The following is a 23,237-nucleotide window of genomic DNA, read 5'->3' on the forward strand; positions in this document are numbered from 1 at the left end:
GTATATAGAAACCGGTGACGTGCAGTGACCGGTAATACTATATGTATATAGAAACCGGTAACGTGCAGTAACCGGTAATACTATATGTATATAGAAACCGGTAACGTGTAGTAACCGGTAATACTATATGTATATAAAAACCGGTAACGTGCAGTAACCGGTAATACTATATGTATATGGAAACCGGTAACGTGCAGTGACAGGTAATACTATATGTATATAGAAACCGGTAACGTGCAGTGACAGGTAATACTATATGTATATAGAAACCGGTAATGTGCAGTAACCGGTAATACTATATGTATATAGAAACCGGTAACGTGTAGTAACCGGTAATACTATATGTATATAGAAACCGGTAACGTGCAGTAACCGGTAATACTATATGTATATAGAAACCGGTAACGTGCAGTAACCGGTAATACTATATGTATATAGAAACCGGTAACGTGCAGTAACCGGTAATACTATATGTATATAGAAACCGGTAACGTGCAGTAACCGGTAATACTATATGTATATAGAAACCGGTAACGTGTAGTAACCGGTAATACTATATGTATATAGAAACCGGTAACGTGCAGTAACCGGTAATACTATATGTATATAGAAACCGGTAACGTGCAGTAACCGGTAATACTATATGTATATAGAAACCGGTAACGTGTAGTAACCGGTAATACTATATGTATATAGAAACCGGTAACGTGTAGTAACCGGTAATACTATATGTATATAGAAACCGGTAACGTGTAGTAACCAGTAATACCACTGTATTTAAAACCCGGTAACATGTTTTAACCAGTAATACTATATGTATATAAAAACCGGTAATGTGTAGTAACCTGTAAGTAACATGTAGTAACCAGTAAGTAACATGTAGTAACCAATAAGTATATAAAAACCAGTGTTAAATGCTTGCTCGCAAATGTGTATTTTCCTGCTCATAAAACCAGTGACGTGGGGTTAACTAACCTATAGTACTGTATGTCTAAAGATGCATCCTTTTACTCTTTTGCACTATTTTTGTTTATTAAGAAATAGGAGAACATTGAGCACCCTTTTACATGCCGTGTAAATTGACAATTTATGATAACTGGAGCACTGGAGCAATTTGTCTCTGTCTCATCACAACTTCTTTCTCCGATTCCTTTTCCTCTACCTTAAAGTGCTGGAACACGTGAAGTCCACAACAAACTGGAAAAAACACGGTGAGTTTCGGCTAAACTAGTTCTTCCATGAGCCGAGACCATGTATTAATATACACGTTCATTTAAAAGATTGGCGATGGACAGCTGAAGCTACCTCAACTTTTGATTCGATCATGGAAGGAAATTCATCATTTATGGCTTTTGCCCTTGAAGCCATCTTTTTATTACATATTCATGGGGTTGAGTAATTTTTAAATGAGTGAAATTTTAAAAGGAGGATATATGGAGATGGCGATGGGTAGAGTAGAGTAAAGGAGGGGGATGGCAAAGAAAGAGCGAGAGAGAGTGGTGGGGGTGGGGGAGAAGAGAGTTTGTGCGTCGTTGGGGGGGGGGGGGAGGAGTGAGTGAGTGAGTGGGGAGGAGGGGAGGGGAGGGAGAGAGTTAGTGCCTTCAGAAAGTATTCACACCCCTTGTACTTTGAATGGATGTGAATTTACTTTACAGAAAGTAAAAGGGCCAGACAGAAGCCACTCCTGCGAAAACGGCACATGACAGCACGCCTGGACTTTACAAAAAGGCACGTGAAAGACTGAGAGCTTGAGGCAAAAGATTCTGTGGTCTGGTGAGATGAAAATTGAACTTTTTAGCCTGGATGGAAAGTGCTATGTCTGATGGAAACCGAGCACAGCTCGTCAACCGTTTAACACCATCCATACCGTGAAAGCATGGTGGTGGCAGCGTGAAGCATGGTGGTGGCAGCGTGAAGCATGGTGGTGGCAGCGTGAAGCATGGTGGTGGCAGCGTGAAGCATAGTGGTGGCAGCGTGAAGCATGGTGGTGGCAGCGTGAAGCATGGTGGTGGCAGCGTGAAGCATGGTGGTGGCAGCGTGAAGCATGGTGGTGGCAGCGTGAAGCATGGTGGTGGCAGCGTGAAGCATGGTGGTGGCAGCGTGAAGCATGGTGGTGGCAGCGTGAAGCATGGTGGTGGCAGCGTGAAGCATGGTGGTGGCAGCGTGAAGCATGGTGGTGGCAGCGTGAAGCATAGTGGTGGCAGCGTGAAGCATGGTGGTGGCAGCGTGAAGCATGGTGGTGGCAGCGTGAAGCATGGTGGTGGCAGCGTGAAGCATGGTGGTGGCAGCGTGAAGCATGGTGGTGGCAGCGTGAAGCATGGTGGTGGCAGCGTGAAGCATGGTGGTGGCAGCGTGAAGCATGGTGGTGGCAGCGTGAAGCATGGTGGTGGCAGCGTGAAGCATGGTGGTGGCAGCGTGAAGCATGGTGGTGGCAGCGTGAAGCATGGTGGTGGCAGCGTGAAGCATGGTGGTGGCAGCGTGAAGCATGGTGGTGGCAGCGTGAAGCATGGTGATTAATCCATTTTAAATTCAGGTTGTAACGCAACAAAATGTGAAAAAGTCAAGGGGTGTGAATATTTTGTGAAGGCGGTGTTAGAGTGCCGGGTTAGTGGAAGAGAGACAGATGTGTAGGGATTATGAAGAGGGGAGATAAGGGGTGCAGGGAGGTAAAGAGAGTGGTGCAGGGAGGTAAAGAGAGTGGTGGAGGGAGAGGGAGAGTGAGAGATGGGGGTGGAGGGAGAACGACAGACAGAGAGGGAGAGAGAGGGGGGTGGAGGGGAGAAGAGCGAGGGAGGAGCAGGATTGAGAGAGGGACAGTGGTGAGAGGAGAAGCCAAGAGGAGAGAGTGGGGATGGGGAAGCTGGGAAGGTGGTGGGGAATGGGGGGAGGGGGGGGGGAGGTCGGTGGGGGGGGGTGAGAGACAAAGTAAAAAAAAAAAAAAGGAGGAGCAAAATGTTCATTCATTCATCCTTCCACATTTCTGTTGTCTCATCCCACTCCCTTCATTCTTTAAATAGTGCTGCCCACACTCTCGAGAGCCTACCTATGCTCACCCACTCTTGCTCAACCCCCCACTCCTTTCTCTCTCTCTCTCTGTCCCTGTTTCCCTTTAGCTCCTCCATGAATCTTGATCTTTAAAGCATTTTGGGGTTGTTGAAGGTGGGGGGGGGAGGGGGGGGGGGAAGTATAGGAGTGAAAACCACATAGTTGCATAAGTAATAAATATATGGCTCCTTGTTCAACTGTCCTATAATTGTTTGAAACCATGCTTAACTGTTCTTGAATCCACCAGTCCGTTGAGGCTTCTGCTAATTAAGCTTTGCATATACACACGGTATCCAAGCATATTGTACTGGTAAACATGTTTGTAACTTGGTTACTGGTTACTGCCAAAGTGGGCTTTAATGACCGGCTTGATTTGGCACAGCACAAATTGATGATTATTGGCATTTTATTCCACCTGGTGACTATTGTCATAAACAAAACATAACCGTATTAGGAACCATTTCGGCATCTACATATTATCTATGCAAATAATGTTGTTGCCTTTTACCTTCCAATGCATTGCTCTTCCTATATTTCCTGTATTCCCAACTTCCTTTTCGTTTTCACCATTTCCCCCTTCCCTTCCTTGCCTTTCTTTTTTTATTTTTATCAAAGTCCCTGCACCTGATGTGTACATAATATGTAGATCGCCCTTTATTGTGTGGTTCCCGAGATGATGTGTCAGACTTTCAATTCGACGATGACATTGAAAATTGATATTCATGTCAAGAACAAAACTGCTGTGGCTGAGTGCTGCAGGCTTATTTGCAGGCGTACACCCGATCCTCTTGCACTCGCGCTCGCGTCTCGCAGGCGGGCCTACCTCAAGGAGTGTTTCGAGGCTCTGAAAAAGAGCATTCCGAACATTGAAGAAAAAAAAACCTCAAATCTTACCATCCTCCGCGGGGCCCTGCGTTACGTGCAGGTACGTCCAAACACCTGGTACTTAGGAACCCTTTTGTAATGCTATTGGATCTTGATTTTAAGCATCAAACGTGGAAATCAAAAATGTATGGCATATCTGAATTAATAGGGGACTGGAACCTAATTTATGTTTGTCTTTTATAGTGTGAGAAACCAAGTGTGTGCGCACACAAAGCCAAACCATACTAAGTGAAACTTTACATGTGTGTGTGCGCACAAAATGTGTGCAATATGTCATGCATAAGACGCGTGTACTCAACATACTACTTATAACATGTCACGCGTAACATGTGTATACAATACAACATGTGCACAATATGTATATGTGTATATAACGCATGCAAATAAAGCGTGCATACAATACACAGCATATGATGTCACGCAAAACAAAACAAAACGTGCCAAAGCAAAACAAAACCAAAGTCAAACGTGTATAAACCATAATTGTGCATGTGTACGTGCAAATCATGACGTGTGTGTGTGTGTGTGTGTGTGTGTGTGTGTGTGTGTGTGTGTGTGTGTGTGTGTGTGTGTGTGTGTGTGTGTGTGTGTGTGTGTGTGTGTGTGTGTGTGTGTGTGTGTGTGTGTGTACGTACGAACACATGCGCGTGCAACACCGCCACTGGTCCTCATCTCTCTCAGGTCCTCCTCCCACTCGTGTCTGCCAAATCTCAGCCTCCCCCCCAGCCCCCCCCCCCCCCGCCCCACTCGGGTCTGCCAAATCTCAGGCCCCCCTCCCTGTGAGCGCGTGCCTGTCCTCCTCGACTGGTTGGAGATGGCAAAACCCACCAAGCCTGAAGCCACGGGCATCTCCCTCTCCTCTCCTCCCCCCCCTACCCCCCTACCATATCCTCCCATGAAGCTATTGTATTCGGCACATGACTGGATCTCACGGAGCTGGGTTCCCTGCAGGCATAACATGGCATAAACGAAGTCGTCAAAAGTCCCAGGTTTTCGCTATCGGTATGATGAGGTTGGAGAAACTCAGCAAGCTGCCAGGCCAGGCCCAGATGCCCAGATGATACCACGCGGCTTTGGGTGCCATGTGCATGGCCCTCCGCCCCACCAAAGTCGCCATGCACTCTGAAGCCGCCGCATGTGGCACGAATCCTCGGTCTCACCTCGTTCTCTCACATTCTCAATGGACGGAGCTCTACAGGAGATGGTCTGTTAAAGCCCAGGCCTTCCTACCCAGCAGCACGGGGCCCACAAGTCACACAAGCTCCAGAGCCAGGCCGTCCAAACGCACGTCAAACAGCGTGACACTAACCACCCCGTGCACATCTCGTCCCATCAAAGCTACCGTTTTAAGGTCACTCTTCACTGTCTTGGAAACTGATGCATTCGGCACAGCCCCTTGGTCCTCTCTGTCACAGGCGAGGTCCTCTCCGCAAGTCATGCTGCCTCCCTTGTCACAGCCGTCGTGTGTGTGTGTGTGTGTGTGTGTGTGTGTGTGTGTGTGTGTGTGTGTGTGTGTGTGTGTGTGTGTGTGTGTGTGTGTGTGTGTGTGTGTGTGTGTGTGCGTGCGTGCGTGCGTGCGTGCGTGCGTGTGCGAGCGTGTGCGCGCTCATGTTATATCTATGCATGATTTATTTGTTTATTTGTCCTTCATCTCTCCTTTCATTCCTTTTCGTTTTTTGTCTAGGGAGGAGTGATTCTTGCAAATAGTTTGTTGGGTTCATCTGACAGCGTGTGGATGGGTTTGAGGGTAGAGGAGTAGCAGTTGCGACCCAAATCTTATCCAGGCTCTTCCTGATGACTCCATTTTTGTCTTTGTGCATTCCCGCTGATACTTCAATGCTGTATTCGGTCACTTATTTGATCATGTTTAGTCAAACATAACAGCAGAAACTGGTCCCAGTGTGCATTAAAGAGAACCTGACACTCGTATAGAGAGCATTGTGTCGATGTGCCTTGTGCGGGGTAATGGTCTGTGTATATTAAAATAACAACACACAACAACAGGCATTTTAAGGCCATTTTCCCAGCTAGAGAGCGAGGGTTAGCCTTGCGGGCCCCATGACAATCTTCTTGTATATTAAAACAACGAATGATGTAAATAATGTGGTATCAGCTGCTTGGTAACTCGTTCTCAATTGTACTTGTGCTTTGTACCTTTGGCAATGCCTTTAAAAGTTATTCTGTTTAATGATGAGGATCTATTTTGATGCCAAGGATCAGTGCAATCTTTATCTGTGATAATGGACGACACCCACTTCAACATCCTTTAGGTGATCATGTCTGTCATCATTAGCGTTTGTATTCCAGCTTGGTGTAATTTGCTGTTTGACTTGACCTGTTGATGTAGATGGGAGCAGCAGACTTGAAGGCCGTTTGTACCTGATTAATCGTTGCTGCCCGCCCCTTGGTACTCACTCAAAGGTGTTAAAGCGAAAGGAACGGGAATTCGAGCACGAGTTAGATCGACTGGCGAGGCACAAAATAGCTTTACAGCGGCACCTGCTCGAGCTCTGCGCAGGACTTCCATCGCAGGTGGACGCACACCGCTTAGAAAAGCTCCTGCAGCAACCTACCTCACCCAATGATCACGATGATGCCACGTCTACCGCGTCTGGTAAGCAGGAAAAGCAGAGATGGAGTTCCATTTCACCTGGTAACAAAAACTTTAGTTGCAACCAAAAACATTTTTGTTTCATGAAATATATATTATCACAACCCTAAACAATTACATTTTCTTTTTGTTATTATTATTATTACTTTGACTTGTATCCGACAGGATGGTGCGCACCTACCTTTGAGTTGTCCAGTCTGGTTTGATTCCAGACCTGACTATGAACTGTAAGACTGGTGCTTTACAGACAGGTGTTGTGCAATCACCAATGGTGCAATCCCTTTGACTGGACATTAAACTTGGTTTCCTGTCTGTTAGCAATAGCTGATACACCTGACCTTAAAGATTCCTTGGGATCTTTTCTGAAGTCAAATAATTATTGCCACTCCATGAACAAATTATGAATTCCTACCCAAATCGCATTCAGTCGTACGCCAGGCCCTGGCCATCCGATTCATGAATGATTTGGGCCACAATCTTTCCCTGGCAGAATCCACAATTAGGTGTGCAGTGAACATTCTTCTGTTTGAGGTGCCACCTGTGGAAAGGCCTGTCGTCCTTTGGGCTGATACCCTAGCCTCAATCCAGATTCCCACTAGATTGTCTCATTAGCATTTCCTGTTGGTTGTAATCTCCATTTGTGGGTTTCAGAAGGTAGAATGGAGTCCTCCCAAGACTCAAGATAGCCACCACCTCCATTTCAGTAAACGATCACATTCAAGGACCATGTTGTGAAGTTTTGTTGTGTTCATATTCGTTCCGACTGTTCGTTTCATGATCGTCGCTGAACCCCACACAGCCTCCAATTGTAGGTCATTTATAGTAATTTTCCCCGATGTGGTTTATAACATTTCAGTGAGGTTCTTTTTTAAGCGGTGAAGCCGCTTCAATATTTGGCTATGTCCTTCCTTCCATTCATCAAAAATGAAGAAGAACCTTTCTGACCCACCGTGTTTATTTATAAAGGGTTCTGAAGTGTATGATATTCATATCAAGAACAAAACTAAAGGGAGTTCTCAAGGGTTATAAAGGGTAATTCTAAAGGGTTCTAATCTTCTTCTTATATATATATATATATATATATATATATATATATATATATATATATATATATATATATATATAAGAAGGTTTTTGTTTGTTTGTTTGTCTGCACGCGCTAATCTCCTGAACGGTGAAAGATAGGAGGAAACCTCTGAAACAAAAAATGTCGGGACAGGCCCCGGGAAGGTTATAGGTTAGGTGGCGGAGCCGGTCGAGGCCACCTCAGCCAGGCTGGGCCCATTTCACAATAAATCTTCTTGTTCTTTCAAAATTATCTTGAAGTACAACTTATGCACTTAATAGTGCATTATTCAACTTATGCACCTTTAGTAATTCTAAAGGAATATCTGACTGATTGCAACACATGATTTCAAAATTCTCTCTCGCGGGGCCCGACAGAAGAAAGAACAAGGAATCGTTGAGCACTAACTGATACTGGGCTCACGTCAGACCTATGTACAGAAGATTAAATTCATTCAAAAAGAACCCGGGCAATGCCGGGTGCATTCAGCCAGTCTACTATATAAGAGAGCTGTTGGTCTGTCTGTCTGTCTGTGTGTGTGTGTCACCATTTTTCTCAAATATGGCTGAATGGATCTTCGTCAAACTTTCAGAGGTTCATCAGTGAGTGTCTGGGAGTGTTTTAGGCAAAAATAACCCAAAAAACAATTTTTGGAAAAAAAACAGTTAGTTTTTTGGGATTAAAAAAATTTATAAATCGCTCGATAGTGCCTAAACCTTTTTGATTAATGACAGTTATATTCGAGTACACATTCGCATAAATAAATACAAAACGATCACCAGACATTTGAACACAACTAAATCAAACAATTCCGGAAGTGTACGAAGTTGGTAGTAAGGCTTCGTCTTCATCATCATACTTAACTCAGAAACGTGATGAACGGCACATTCACAGCATATATTCAATGAATGAATGATTCATTCATTCATTGGGTGGTGTTGGCTTAGCCTGGTGTTGGCTTAGCGGTTAGGGTGCTGGCTTGGGATCCTAGGATCCTGGGTTCGAATCCCGGTCGATCGCTGAATTAACGCCAGGGGGGTTGATTCAGCCTGCCACCCTTCCGAGGTCGGCAAATTGAGTACCAGCTTGCTGGGATGAATGATCACGGTGTGTACCCCGATTTAGATACCCCGATTTAGAATAGGTACACCGTATCCCTGCGCATCGTAAGAGGCGACCAAGGGTTGGCGTCAGGAAGGGCATCTGGCCATAAAAACATTGCCTCAAACAGGGAACCATGATTGTCATGGGGCCTGCAAGGCTAATCCCCGCTCTAGCGGGGAAAATGGCCTTAAAACGATCATTCATTCATATTCATTTGTTCAACCAGATGATGAAGGCATCGTCAACATCACTACGCCAAATATGAGGAGGAACTTGAAGAGAAGACATGTCATGTGATTCCAACTCCTCAATTACAATGTTGGCCACCACCGCCGACATGGGGGATCCCATAAAAAAAACAACCACCGTTTAGAGGCCATTTTTCCCCGCAAAGCGGGGGTTGGCCTTTTCGGGGACCGTGGTTGTTGTTGTTTTTTTTTTTGGTCCCCTTTTTGAAGCAATGTTTTACGGCCGGATGCCCTTCCTGCCGCCAACCCTGTTTGTCGCCTTTTTACGATAAACAGGGAATTACCAGTGTACTGGTACTCAATTTGCCGACCTCGGAAGGATGACAGGCTGAGTCAACCCCCCTGGCGTTAATTCAGCGATCGACCGGGATTCGAACCCAGGATCCTTGGATCCTAAGCCGGCACCCTAGCCGCTAGCCCAACACCAGGGACATGGGGGATCCCATAGCAGTTCTGAAAACTTGTCTGTGATATAACCAGATGGTATTCATAGAATACTTACCCCGTGCAGTCTTGAGAAGGACTTGGTGCGAGCCAACTCTACTCTTTTTTAAGGTTTTTTCCCCTTTGATCCAATATGGCTGCCAGACCACGTGATTGATGACGTCATCTTTACCAAACCATATTTCCCATGGGTAATTGATCAATTCGTTAAAGTTTCACATTGATCGGTTAAGCGGTTTCGGAGAAGATTTTCAAAGATTTTTGGCAGACCGTAAGTCCTTGGAGCGACGCTGCTGCTGCTGTAGAGACGTTGATATTCCGCCTTTGTTAATCTTCTCGCTCTTTTGATCTTGGCGAGCCGTGAGTTCAGCACGCACTCTCCTTTCATTTTTGGGTCGGTGGTAAGACGTTCCTACGTACTCATGTCCGTTAGGAGGTCCAGCACAATCTTGGACTTGTCCAAAACCACTGTCGCTCGGCCTTTGTCTGCCAGTACCACCACGCTGTCATTCAATCCAAGTAACTCCCATCGGGCACGTAGTTGTTCTGGCTCAGTCGAGGAGGGCGGAGCTGGATCATGGGATTCATGGCCACATGTGATCTCACATGGCCTCGTTTTTTTGTGTCGTCTGAGATCCGTTATGTCTGACTCCACCAGTGGTATCATCACATCGTTTGGGATCCTGCTCAGAAACGTTGCAAAATTAAGGCCTTTCGTCAGTAACCTCATCTATTCCTCCATAAGTTGGTTGGTCGAAAGGTTTGATATCCATCGGTGCTGTATGGTGTGGATGGAGCACGTGTTCAGTTTACCAATGCACCAACCACACTGGTGGTTGAAATTGTGGAAAAGCGGATAAAGGAGGATGAGGGCTGGAAACAAGCTGCGGGCGCGTTAAGCGTTAACGATGTGCGCGACCTGCTCAGAACGTGTCTTTAAAGCACCTATTTTGTCTTTGACGAGGTTTATTACAGACACGTTTTCGGAACTGCAATGGGATCCCCCGTGTCGGCGGTGGTCGCCAACATTGTAATGGTGGAGTTGGAATCACGTGACACGTCTTCTATTAAAGTGCCTCCTCGTATTTGGCTTCGTTATGTTGACGATACCTTCGTCGTCTGTTTGAACGAGGCCGTGGACAATATCGTGGATGGTCTCAATGGGATATTCACATCCATAAAGTTTCTCGACACCATGGTAACAAGGCGCCCTAATGGATCCCTCACCACTACAGTGTACAGAAAGCCTACACAAACAGACCGCTACCTTGACTTCCAATCATGCCACCCAATGTAACACAAACAGGTGGTAATCATGAAATGAGCTTGAGACCTACCATCCACAACAAAGGGGAAGATTCAGGAAATGAAACATCTTAGGTGGGTATTAAAGGCAAATGGCTATCCTGGGATTGGCTAGCAAGGTTAAACTTACCTCTGAAGGAAGAAATGGTAGCCCTTACCACCAACTTACATTATGCTACTGTGCAAGGGCAGTCATGACCCACAGAGGGAAGAGGCTAGACATATTGACATGTGATCACTGCTGATTGGAGTAAAAATCACCACAATAATGCCATTAACATTACCATCATGGCTTACCATTGGTTGGTTAACCCTGTGATCGGATTGGCTGCTGTGCATGAGTTTCTGAAAAGTATGTATATTCCCTCTGAGGTTTACATCAACAAAAATATTGTTCCGTTCAAGGGGGTGGGGAGGGGATCCATAGCATGGTCCGTGTCTTTCGAGTAGCGATTAGATTTACATGTAACACTGTAACACAGTGTAACAGGGACCTATCAGGTTAAGTCGTTTGTTACCCGTGACCCTGAGGAGGCAGCACATGTAATTATAGGCAGGGTAGACATTATTATGTGAGCGTGAACACCTCATGTGGTAGGTGAGACTAGTAGATGAAAACTTCTCATGAGAGAGACACACATCTCCATGGCCATCACACATCTGTTTGGCCATCATACATTTGTCTGACCTTGTGTGTCAGCCATGGTGTCGTAATGTGCTGTGGAGACAAGTGCTATCCTGGAATTATTTTTATAGGCGCCGTCCCCGTGGGGAGGATGGCGAGAGCAGAGAACTCTGCCCACCAAGAGGAGGGAAGAACTAGAGAGAGGCGATGCTTGAAGGGGGATTGAGAGAGACCGGTAGACAAAGAAGAAGACGACTTGTTGTTGAAGACAACAGCAACAACAACATGCATTTTAAGGCCATTTTCCCTGCTAGAGCGGGGGTTAGCCTTGCGATCCCCATGACAATCTTCTCCATTTTGCCCTATTTTCTGCATCTCTCCTTGTTAACCCCCTTGCCCGCATTTCTTCTTCCACCATCTTTAGCCAGGTCTTTCTCGGTCTTCCCCGTCCTCTACTTCCTTCTACATTAATTTCCATCACTCTTCTCAACCAGTCACTTTCATCCTTCCTCAACACATGACCAAACCATCTCAACCTGTTCCTCTTCACAGCATCAACCACAGGCAATATTCCCATCATCTTTCGCAATTCATCATTTGTCTTCCTCTCTCTCAACGATACTCCGCACATCCATCGAACCATTCGCATTTCCACCCTTTCCAGCCTTCGTTGCTGCTCTACGTTCATTACCCATGTCTCGCTCCCATAAATCATAACACTTCTCACACATGCAGCATACACCTTTCCCTTCAGCTTCAGCGACACTCTCCTCCTCATCAGCACGCCACTCAGTTCCCGAAACTTCTTCCATGCACATCTCACTCGAGCAACCGTTGCCGAGTCTGATCCACCTTCTCCATTCAGCATGTCTCCGAGGTAGCAAAATGTTTTCACACCTTCCAGCTTCACGCCGTCTCCAAGATCCAACTCAACATTTCCTCCATCTGCAGCTCCCTCTGTGCACACCTTACATTTGAATGTAGCTGCCACACTGGTAAATGACCCTCTCAGACCACTACATTTTTGATGAACCCACTCAGCGCACATTGTACATTGAATGGAGTTCACTCCGACACCCTTCCTGCACACAGCACACGGCCACTTCCCAGTTCTTTCCACCTCACCACATGCTTTACCACTTGCCATCACCTTCGTCTTTCCGATATTCACCTTCAGACCTTTTGTCTCCATACATTCCTTCCACTTGTTCATCTTTTCCTTCAGTCCATCCATACTTTCTGCAATCAACACCAGATCATCTGCATACAACAACTCCCACGGTAAACCCTCCTTTACGTTCTGAGCAAGCACCCTCCGTCACAGCTACAAATAGTAGTGGACTTAGTACCGACCCCTGATGCACTCCCACCTTCACCTCAAACTCACCACTGTTCCCGTCCTTCGTCCTTACAGCTGTGCGCGCTCTTTTGTACATTGCCTTCACTGCTCTGATCAACCATTCCTCCACTCCTAACTTCCTCAATGCCCATGTCAATACTTTGCGTGGAACCCTATCGAAGCGTTACGCCTAGGTCCCCCGTCGGTGAAGTGATGTGAGTTGACAAAGTGGAAGACGCAGAAACCATGCTATGATATGATATTTCGCTCACAAGGTTCAGACATACATGGAGGCGGCCATCTTGGAATTTGACGTGGCGACCCAATTTTCAATAGCGTTCTTCCTTGTGCCTAGATACACCCACACACCAGATTAGAAGTTGGTACTACGCTTATTTTTCAAGATATTCCGCTCACAAGGTTCAGACATCCATGGCGGTGGCCATCTTGGATTTTGACGTGGCGACCCAATTTTGAATAGCGTTCTTCCTTGTGCCTAGATACACCCAAACACCAGATTAGAAGTTGGTACTTTGCTTATTTTCCAAGATATTTCACTCACAAGGTTCAGACATATATATATGGTGGCAGCCATCTTGGAGTTTGACGTGGCGACCCAATTTACAATAGCGGGCTTCCTTCTGCCGAGATACACCCACACACCAAATTAGAAGTTGGTACTGCGCTTATTTTTCAAGATATTCATCTCACAAGGTTCAGACATACATGGCGGCGGCCATCTTGGATTTTGACGTGGCGACCCAATTTTAAACAGCGTTCTTCCTTGTGCCTAGATACACCCACACACCAGATTAGAAGTTGGTACTTCTTTTATTTTTCAAGATATTTCGCTCACAAGTTTCAGACATTTATATGGTGGCGGCCATCTTGAATTTTGACGTGGCGACCCAATTCTCAGTAGCGCTCTTCCTTATGCCAAGATACACCCACACACCAAATTAGAAGTTGGTACTTCGCTTATTTTTCAAGATATTCATCTCGCAAGGTTGACATACATGGCGGCGGCCATCTTGAATTTTGACGTGGCGACCCAATTTTCAATAGCGTTCTTCCTTATGCCTAGATACACCCACACACCAGATTAGAAGTTGGTACTTCGCTTATTTTTCAAGATATTCATCTCACAAGGTTCAGACATGCATGGCATCAGACATACATGGCGGCGGCCATCTTGGATTTTGACGTGGGTTGCACCCACACACCAAATTCGAATACGGTCCTTCGCTTATGCACGCACGCACGCATGCACTCCTACTCGTCGCAGCGTAGCGCACTGTGTTGAAGGAGATCGCAAAAGCCTTGTGTGGAAGGAGGACAGGAAAAAACTGTTCAGACTTTTGGAGTGGACTTAGTGTGGCTTAGACTATTGGATTGACCCAAGCTAGGTTCACCCTGTGTTGGTGGAGCATGGAGGAAAAGGACAAAGGGGTCATGAGGCCTAGTCGAGGAGGTGGATCATCGCTGGATCCCACTCCTGACACCAAATTTCACATCTGAAGCTCCCTTTAAAACAGAAACCTCAGTGCCGAGTTAGACTCGGGAGATGGACCAAACGATCTTTCATGAGTTATTGTACAGTGTTTATTTAATTAATTCGAACTTTACTGTTTTCCAAAGAGCTTCAATTGGGCCGAAATAATGGCGGAACACGGACATAGAAGCAGATAGCTGAAACACGTTTTTTTTTTACCCTTTGAAAGGATTTATTTGTAAAGTAAACGGGGAAGAGGGTAACCAGACACTAAAAGCAAAAATGGAACGAACCAAGTGAGCCAAATGGACACAGAGGCAAATGGGAATATTCAAACCTATAGTACAATGATTGAAAATAAAACAATTCCTAACCCACTAGGCACCACAGATTACTCATGCAACAAAACAATTGTAGGCGAAACTTCCCTTATCTGTTGCGCAGGCTGACAATATGTATAAAATACTTATCTGTTACGTTCAGAAGTTGCGTTGCCCTATCCCTATTTATCCCATCCAGGAAGGTCTTAAGATTTAACTCCACCTATTCACAGAATCTTGGTATCATTAAAGTATCCATCAAGCCAAACACCAAATGTAAGCAAACGTAGCCCATTGTACTGCCAATGTGACTGTCCTATCGAGACATATTCCTTCAGTTACTATACAGAATTGAAGGCTTGTCTCGACTTTCTTTGCTCCTGATTGAAAGAAAACATGGTATCGTCATTACGTTCACGTGGACACTTGCAGCAATAGTCCTTGGTTAGTTAATTGTTTATTTCTCAGAAAACTTGTGCTTCATAAAGCAGGCTCCATGTGATAATTATAGGCCTTGCCAGTTTCCAAAGAGATGGGAGAGGCTAATGCAATCAGTTTGTACTCTTAGTGTGTGTGTGTGTGGGTTCATACAGTCACGTGAAAAAGTAAGTACACCCCATGTAAAGTTTTGACTTTTTCAACATACAGCTAATTGATCTTCATTTCAACAATATTGATAGATAAAGGTGATATAATATAACAAATATCATGAAACATTTACATTTTGTAGTCCATTGTATAATTTAAATAAACATAAATGCAAATTTCGCAAGTCGAAAAAGTAAGTACACCCTTGGCTCTAATAGGTGGTATTGCCCCCTTTGGCAGGAACAACCTCAAGTAGGCGTTTCTTATAACTGTCTACCAGTCTCTGACATCGACTGGGAGAAATTTTTGCCCACTCCTCCATGCAGAATTCTTTCAGCTGTGTGATGTTTGAGGGGTTTCTTGCATGCACAGCTCGTTTCAAATCCCCCCACAACATCTCGATGGGATTTAGATCCGGGCTTTGACTTGGCCATTCCAGAACCCTCCATTTCTTTCTTTTCAGCCACTCCTTGGTGGATTTACTGGTATGTTTAGGGTCATTGTCATGTTGCAAGGTCCACCTGCGGTTGAGCTTCAACTTTCCGACAGATGGCCTCACATTGTCCTCAAGCACCCTCTGGTACAATGAAGAATTCCTAGTGGATTCTATGATGGTGAGCTGTCCAGGCCATGATGCAGCAAAGCTGCCCCAAACAATAATATTTCCACCACCATGCTTTACAGTTGGTATCGGGTTCTTGTGGTCAAATGCTGTCTTTGGTTTTTGCCAAACATGTCTTCTGGTACTGTGGCCAAATAGCTCCACCTTTGACTCATCTGTCCAGAGCACATTGTTCCAGAAGTGCTGGTCTTTGCCTTGGTGTTCATTGGCAAACTTTAGTCTTGCCCTGATGTTCTTTCTGGACAGCAAAGGTTTCCTTCTGGCACATCTCCCATGTCGATCAAATTTGTGCAGCTTCTTTCTAATGGTAGACTCGTGCACTTTGACATCAACAATGGCAAGAGCTACCTGTAGGTCCTGTGATGACATTCTGGGGTTCTTAGAGACTTCTTTCAGCATCTTGCGGTCTGCTCTCAGGCTGAACTTGCTGGACCGGCCTGGCCTGAACAAGTTGGCAGTTGTTTGGAATCTTCTCCACTTGTAGATGATCTTCCGGACAGTCGAATGATTGATTTCAAATTGTATGGAGATCTTTTTAAATCCCTTCCCAGACTCGTAGGCATCTATAACCTTCTTTCTGAAGGCCTCAGAGAGCTCGTTTGATCTAGGCATGGTGACGCCGCACACCAACAAAAAAGAGCAAACCAAACGAAATGTCTGAGGTCTAAATAAGACAGGTTCCTCCAATATCCTCTCTAATGATGTTCTAATCATTTGCACCTGAGCTGGTGCACCTGATTCTAATTTTAGGTATTTGAAGTAGTGATAAATGTGGGGGTGCACTTACTTTTTCCACATGCGAAATTTGCATTTATGTTTATTTAAATTATACAATGGACTACAAAATGTAAATGTTTCATGATAATTGTTATATTATATCACCTTTATCTATCAATATTGTTGAAATGAAGATCAAATAGCTGGATGTTGAAATATGTTGAAAAAGTCAAAACTTTACATGGGGTGTACTTACTTTTTCACGTGACTGTATGCACATATAACTTAGCATACATACAGTATGTCGTCGATTCTCAGAGCTACTGTAATTTATATACCCTGACGAGGCTCTGCATTGTTAAATGCTCAGTCATGTTAATTATGGATTAATTACATAATGCCACTTAAGAGAATGGTCTGCACTATAGTACAGGGTGTCCATAAATAACGTCCTTGTGCAACTTTGAACTTTTATAACTTTTGATGTACACATGAAAGAAACTATAAAGGGGGCTTGAAAGCAGATTTCATGAGGATTTTACTCAATACAGTTGAAATCTGGAAAGACGTCATTAATGAACTGGCACACATACGAAGCATAGTGACAGGGACTCAAGCCTGGCTGATACACGGTGATATGTAAAAATTTAATCCTCGTAGTTCGGGAACAAAAATTCTACAACATTGCAAAGTAATATTCACCATTTACTGGTGCTTCTTCCAAAAAAGAAGGGACCAATGATGCTTGACTCCTTGGGAGAACACCAGACATTGATTATGGGTGAGTCTCTTGAATGTTATGAGACATCCTGAGTTTTTTTCTGTCCCCCAAATGTGGAAATTATGGATTTAACATTAACCAGAAAGCATATGAAAATGCAAAGCCTGTCCGCGACCGTTTTGTATTTAGTCGTCGTCTTTTTCTTCTGTAGGTTCAAAATAACGAAAACAGTTATAAAAAAAAAAAAAAAAAGGAAAATTGATGATTTTAAGCAGCCTTAAGCAGCTTTTATCTAAAAAAAAAAAATCAGCTTCTAGCTTTTGATTGGTGAACCAATTTTGTGACCCAATATGCAAATTCTTTAAATTCCAGGTCAATTGGACAAAAATTGACAATTTTATGCAACCTTGACCTTTTGATATTAAAAAAGAAGCAATCAGCTTGTTGCTTTTGATTTGTGAGCCAATGCGGTGACCCAATTTGATAATTCTTAAAATTTCAGGTGAATTGGATGAAAATTGATTTTATGTGACGCTGACCTTTAATCTTTTGACAAAATTATTAATTTGCCTTCTCTATATTATCATAATAAAACTTTGTTGAAAATTTGATGACAAAACTCAAATGGTAAATTGAAATTTCAGGTCAATTGGATGAAAAGTGATGATTTTATGTGATTCTGACCTTTAACCTTTTGACAAAATTATTAATTTGCCTTCTCCGTATTATCATAATAAAGGTTTCGTGAAAATTTGATGACAGTAGCTCAAATGGTTAAAAAAAAAAGAAGTTACGGCCCGGACAGACAGACACAGACACACACACACGTGATTACTATAGCAGGAGACGGGATAATAGCATCATCAGCATTAACAAAATTTCATGTAGTTTGTCAAGTGTACATCAAAAGTTCAAAATTGCACGAGGACTTTATGGACACCCTGTATATATACGCTGAATATTCCACTCATCATATTTGAAACATTATTTTATTGATTTTGAAAAAAACATTTACAATAAATAATGATTTTCTGATGTATAGATGTCATATTAATGCACAAGCTTCTGATGGACAAAAAGTTTTAAAATTTGAATATGTCATGGTTTTATATGAGTTTACTCTGGTGGTGGTAAAGGTTGCCAAACAGCCAAATGCAGTGGTGTTACCCTGGGCTCCTCCTGAGCAACAGAGTTTCTATCTTGAGTTTGGGTTCTGAATGTACATGTTGAGAACCTGAATGAACAGCGGCTCTATGCACAGAACCCAATACTAATAGCATTGCTATGTCATTGCAGAAGGAGAGGATAACATTGATGAGGAACTTGAAAACTCGAGCTTCACCATGCCACGGCCTAGCTCTCATCAGTGGGTGCAAAATACATCCGATAAAACCAAACATGGCAAGCAGCAGCTGTTAACCTCGGATGTCTCGGGGCAGACGATGAACAATTTTTCCGCAGCGGCAGCACCATCTCAGAATTACCCAAGGCCGATGCAGCACGCCTCATTCCTGAGCATGTCCCAGACATCTGCTGGGCAGGGAATTTCCCAAAATGCACCTTTGGAGCAAATAAATATGGCGCTTCACCTAGACCTTGCTCCTAACTCATCCACTTCCAGTGTGATCAATAAATCTACAGCAGAATTTTCTGTTAAAGAAGCTCGTTTGTCTCCAAACCAGACGGCAACACCTCAAGTTCACAAACCCGTGCTTCCTCATCCGCCATCACACATCCCACCGGGCATGACACGGGTGATTGCAGCCACTATGCCTTGCCTTGTTGTGCAGGACTCTTCCCAAAATGCATCGATTCAAAACCTGGGTAACAGTGTTGTGGCTTTGCCACCTACCCAGAATGCAATGGTGCAGGCAACATCCCAGCCTTCCCCGATGCAAAGGCTCATTGCGGCTGCTCCCTGCCTTGTGGTACAGGATCAACCGAATGCCACCGGGTCTCCACATAACTCACCAGGGCATGAAATTGTTGCAGCAGTGACACCGGTTCCGAATAAACAACCTGCTGGGCAGACTTCAGTGATTCAAAGTGCTGTGGGGTATGTTGGTCGCACTCTTACAAATCCCAGCCCATGCTGCCTCCCTGCAGCCATTCGTCAAAAAGGGGCACCTCCGATTGCCACCACTGCACTCCCAAGACCCTTTCCCAGTTGTCGCATGTCTGTGGCACCTGTCATAATCAGTCGGTCTGCGAGCGCAACAGCCCCTCCACGTGGAACACAAATCTCTGTAGGCAAGCCTGTCGCATTAGGCAGTGTGATCCCTACACCAATTCTTTTTCAGGTGACAAAGCCCGCCCCTGTCATCAGAACTCCAGTGGCTATCGGGAAAGCAACAGCTGCCCCCCCTGTTTTAGGCCCATCGCCTGTTCTAATGAGCTGCTCGCCATCACTCGGCACTGCTCCTTCCACAAAGAACGCTATCTCGGTGCTGTCAACGCCTTCGGTCACAGCACTCGGTCGAGCGGCTGTTCTAATCGGACAACAGCCACAGTACCTGGAGCCTCAAGCTTCAGCTGGATTAGCCATACCTGGAGGTGGGGCAGCATTCGTCCTGCCCGGTCACCTCTCAGAGGAGTTGCCCCCTGTCGCTACACCTTCAGCCTTGTAATGGATAGGGGATTTTTGTTTCCTTTCGGCAGAACTTGCAGTATGCCTTGATGGGACAATTGCACCCATTTTCAAGACCAATTGCTGCCTTTAACCCATCCATCATCAGCTGACTGGTGTATAGATGGAGTGTTTAAATCTGATGGTTATCTGGTTTCTGCAAGAAGCCTCATTTGTTTGTAAAGCTCCAATAGAAGTTTAATTAATGTGAAAATTTGTTTGGATGGTGTTGCCTGAACTGAACACCAAGTCATATCGACCTGACCCTCCTGTGGGTTGCAATGTGTTTTACTTTTTGACTCAGACACAGGTGCTGGATATAACTTGTCCATGTGAACAATGACGTGTGCTTCCTGTGGAATATGGTTTGTCCTTAAAACTTTAGTTTCTTGCTCTTATCTAACATTGGAACTCTGCTTCAATCCCACATTTGGTTCTCTTCTTCCATCGATAAATAATCGTAATAGTATTAATGTAGTGAAAAAGTTGCTCCGAACACTGAAGCTAAGGCTCGTATGGTTTGTTTAGATGTGTGTTCTCCATAACGAGACAGTAAAAGCACTTTTACCGATTTAACCTTCCATTACTGGGCAGTTGAGAAGGGGTTACTTTTATTATAATTTTTGTTTTGTACAAAACCAACTGCAGTGTAAATAGTTTGATGTGAAACGCCGTTAGATTGAGCTCAAATAATGGGGTTTATATAATCAGCACATGTGTTCTAATGGTCAAATGTGCTCGTTTGTGCTGCACAGACACGGCAGGCTTTGCTAAGTTACTACCTGCAGACTAGCTAAGCCTTGTACCTTGCACATGGCATGGGTTCGTTTACGAAGTGCTAGGGAATGTCGTGTATACATACTGTATAATTCATGAGAGAAGCTGGTAGATTCACTATAGTGCTGGATTCTTCTCTGTGATTAAAAATACAAGCCAAGCAACAGTTGCCCTCCCTCCCCCAGGTCAGTGTCTGATGGTATCTCAAGCGGACGTCTTGCCTGATGGTATCAGCCTGATGGTATCTCATCAGCCTGATCTCAAGCGGTACATCTTGCCTGATGGTATCTCATACGGTATGTCTTTCCTGATGGTATCTCAAGCGGTATGTCTTTCCTGATGGTATCTCAAGTGGTATGTCTTGCCTGATGGTATATCAAGCGGTACGTCTTGCCTGATGGTATCTCAAGCGGTACGTCTTGCCTGATGGTATCTCAAGCAGTACGTCTTGCCTGATGGTATCTCAAGCGGTACGTCTTGCCTGATGGTATCTCAAGCGGTATGTCTTGCCTGATGGTATCTCAAGCGGTACGTCTTGCCTGATGGTATCTCAAGCGGTACGTCTTGCCTGATGGTATCTCAAGCGGTACGTCTTGCCTGATGGTATCTCAAGCGGTACGTCTTCCCTGATGGTATCTCAAGCGGTACGTCTTGCCTGATGGTATCTCAAGCGGTACGTCTTCCCTGATGGTATCTCAAGCGGTATGTCTTCCCTGATGGTATCTCAAGCGGTATGTCTTGCCTGATGGTATCACAAGCGGTACGTCTTGCCTGAGCGTATCTCATGTGGTACGTCTTGCCTGAGCGTATCTCAAGCGGTACGTCTTGCCTGAGCGTATCTCAAGCGGCATGTCTTGCCTGAGCGTATCTCAAGTGGTATGTCTTGCCTGATGGTATCTCATGCGGTACGTCTTGCCTGATGGTATCTCATGCGGTGTCTTTCCTGATGGTATCTCATTCGGTTTGTCTTGCCTGATTGTATCTCATGCGGTATGTCTTTCCTGATGGTATCTCATGCGGTATGTCTTTCCTGATGGTATCTCATGCGGTATGTCTTGCCTGATGGTATCTCAAGCGGTATGTCTTGCCTGATTATATCTCATGCGGTATGTCTTTCTTGATGGTATCTCAAGCGGTACGTCTTGCCTGATGGTATCTCATGCAGTACGTCTTGCCTGATGGTATCTCAAGTGGTACGTCTTTCCTGATGGTATCTCAAGTGGTACGTCTTGCCTGATGGTATGTCATGCGGTACGGCTTGCCTGATGGTATCTCATGCGGTACGTCTTGCCTGATGGTATCTCCAGCGGTATGTCTTGCCTGATGGTATCTCATGCGGTACGTCTTGCCTGATGGTATCTCATGCGGTACGTCTTGCCTGAACGTATCTCATGCGGTTTGTCTTGCCTGAGCGAATCTCATGTGGTATGTCTTGCCTGATGGTATCTCATGCGGTACGTCTTGCCTGAGCGTATCTCATGTGGTACGTCTTGCCTGAGCGTATCTCATGCGGTTTGTCTTGCCTTAGCGTATCTCATGCGGTTTGTCTTGCCTGATGGTATGTCATGCGGTACGGCTTGCCTGATGGTATATCATGCGGTACATCTTGCCTGATGGTATCTCCAGCGGTATGTCTTGCCTGATGGTATCTCATGCGGTACGTCTTGCCTGATGGTATCTCATGCGGTACGTCTTGCCTGAACGTATCTCATGCGGTTTGTCTTGCCTGAGCGAATCTCATGTGGTATGTCTTGCCTGATGGTATCTCATGCGGTACGTCTTGCCTGAGCGTATCTCATGTGGTACGTCTTGCCTGAGCGTATCTCATGCGGTTTGTCTTGCCTTAGCGTATCTCATGCGGTTTGTCTTGCCTGATGGTATCTCATGCGGTACGTCTTGCCTGAGCGTATCTCATGCGGTACGTCTTGCCTGAGCGTATCTCATGCGGTACGTCTTGCCTGAGCGTATCTCAAGCGGTATGTCTTGCCTGATGGTATTTCAAGCGGTGCGTCTTGCCTGATGGTATCTCAAGCGGTATGTCTTGCCTGATGGTATCTCATGTGGTACGTCTTGCCTGATGGTATCTCAAGCGGTATGTCTTGCTTGATGGTATTTCAAGCGGTACGTCTTGCCTGATGGTATCTCAAGCGGTATGTCTTGCCTGATGGTATTTCAAGCGGTATGTCTTGCCTGATGGTATCTCAAGCGGTATGTCTTGCTTGATGGTATCTCATGTGGTATGTCTTGCCTGATGGTATCATGTGGTACGTCTTGCCTGATGGTATCATGTGGTACGTGTTGCCTGATGGTATCATGTGGTACGTGTTGCCTGATGGTATCTCATGTGGTACGGCTTGTTTGAGCGTATCTCAAGCAGTGCATCCTGCCTGAGCGTATCTCAAGCGGTACATCCTGCCTGATGGTGTCTCATGTGGTACATCCTGCCTGAGCGTATCTCAAGCGGTAAGATTTTATTTGTTTCAAAATAATTAACCTCAACCCCTGACCTTTAGAAAAGAGTTCAGAATGGTGTTAACATTATTACACTGAATAAAGTGAGCCAGTTTCTTCACTTTGAAAATCAGATGTAGTTGTAGTAGTTGTCTTCATTTTCCCCACGGTGCAGTGCAAATGACAAGTCAAATCAGTTCCAGGCATTATGGTGTGTTTGAAATGAACTTTATTGTTCCCAGTACGAGCAG

General features: G+C 44.9%; 1 protein-coding gene across 1 annotated transcript; it reads left to right on the forward strand.

Moving 5' to 3' along the window:
• Positions 1–1,169: 1,169 nt before the first annotated feature.
• LOC137416590 (uncharacterized) lies at positions 1,170–23,119 on the forward strand (the record flags this gene model as incomplete). The annotated part of the gene is given in 4 exon segments (XM_078780316.1): positions 1,170–1,211; positions 3,817–3,970; positions 6,352–6,544; positions 18,429–23,119. Coding segments are annotated over 4 exon segments (1,720 nt in total), but the record flags the coding sequence as incomplete, so codon positions are not given.
• Between the last annotated feature and the right edge of the window lie 118 nt (positions 23,120–23,237).

This window comes from Myxine glutinosa, chromosome 6 (genome assembly GCF_964187855.1).
Source record: "Myxine glutinosa chromosome 6, kmMyxGlut1.1, whole genome shotgun sequence".
NCBI classification, from domain to species: domain Eukaryota; kingdom Metazoa; phylum Chordata; class Myxini; order Myxiniformes; family Myxinidae; genus Myxine; species Myxine glutinosa.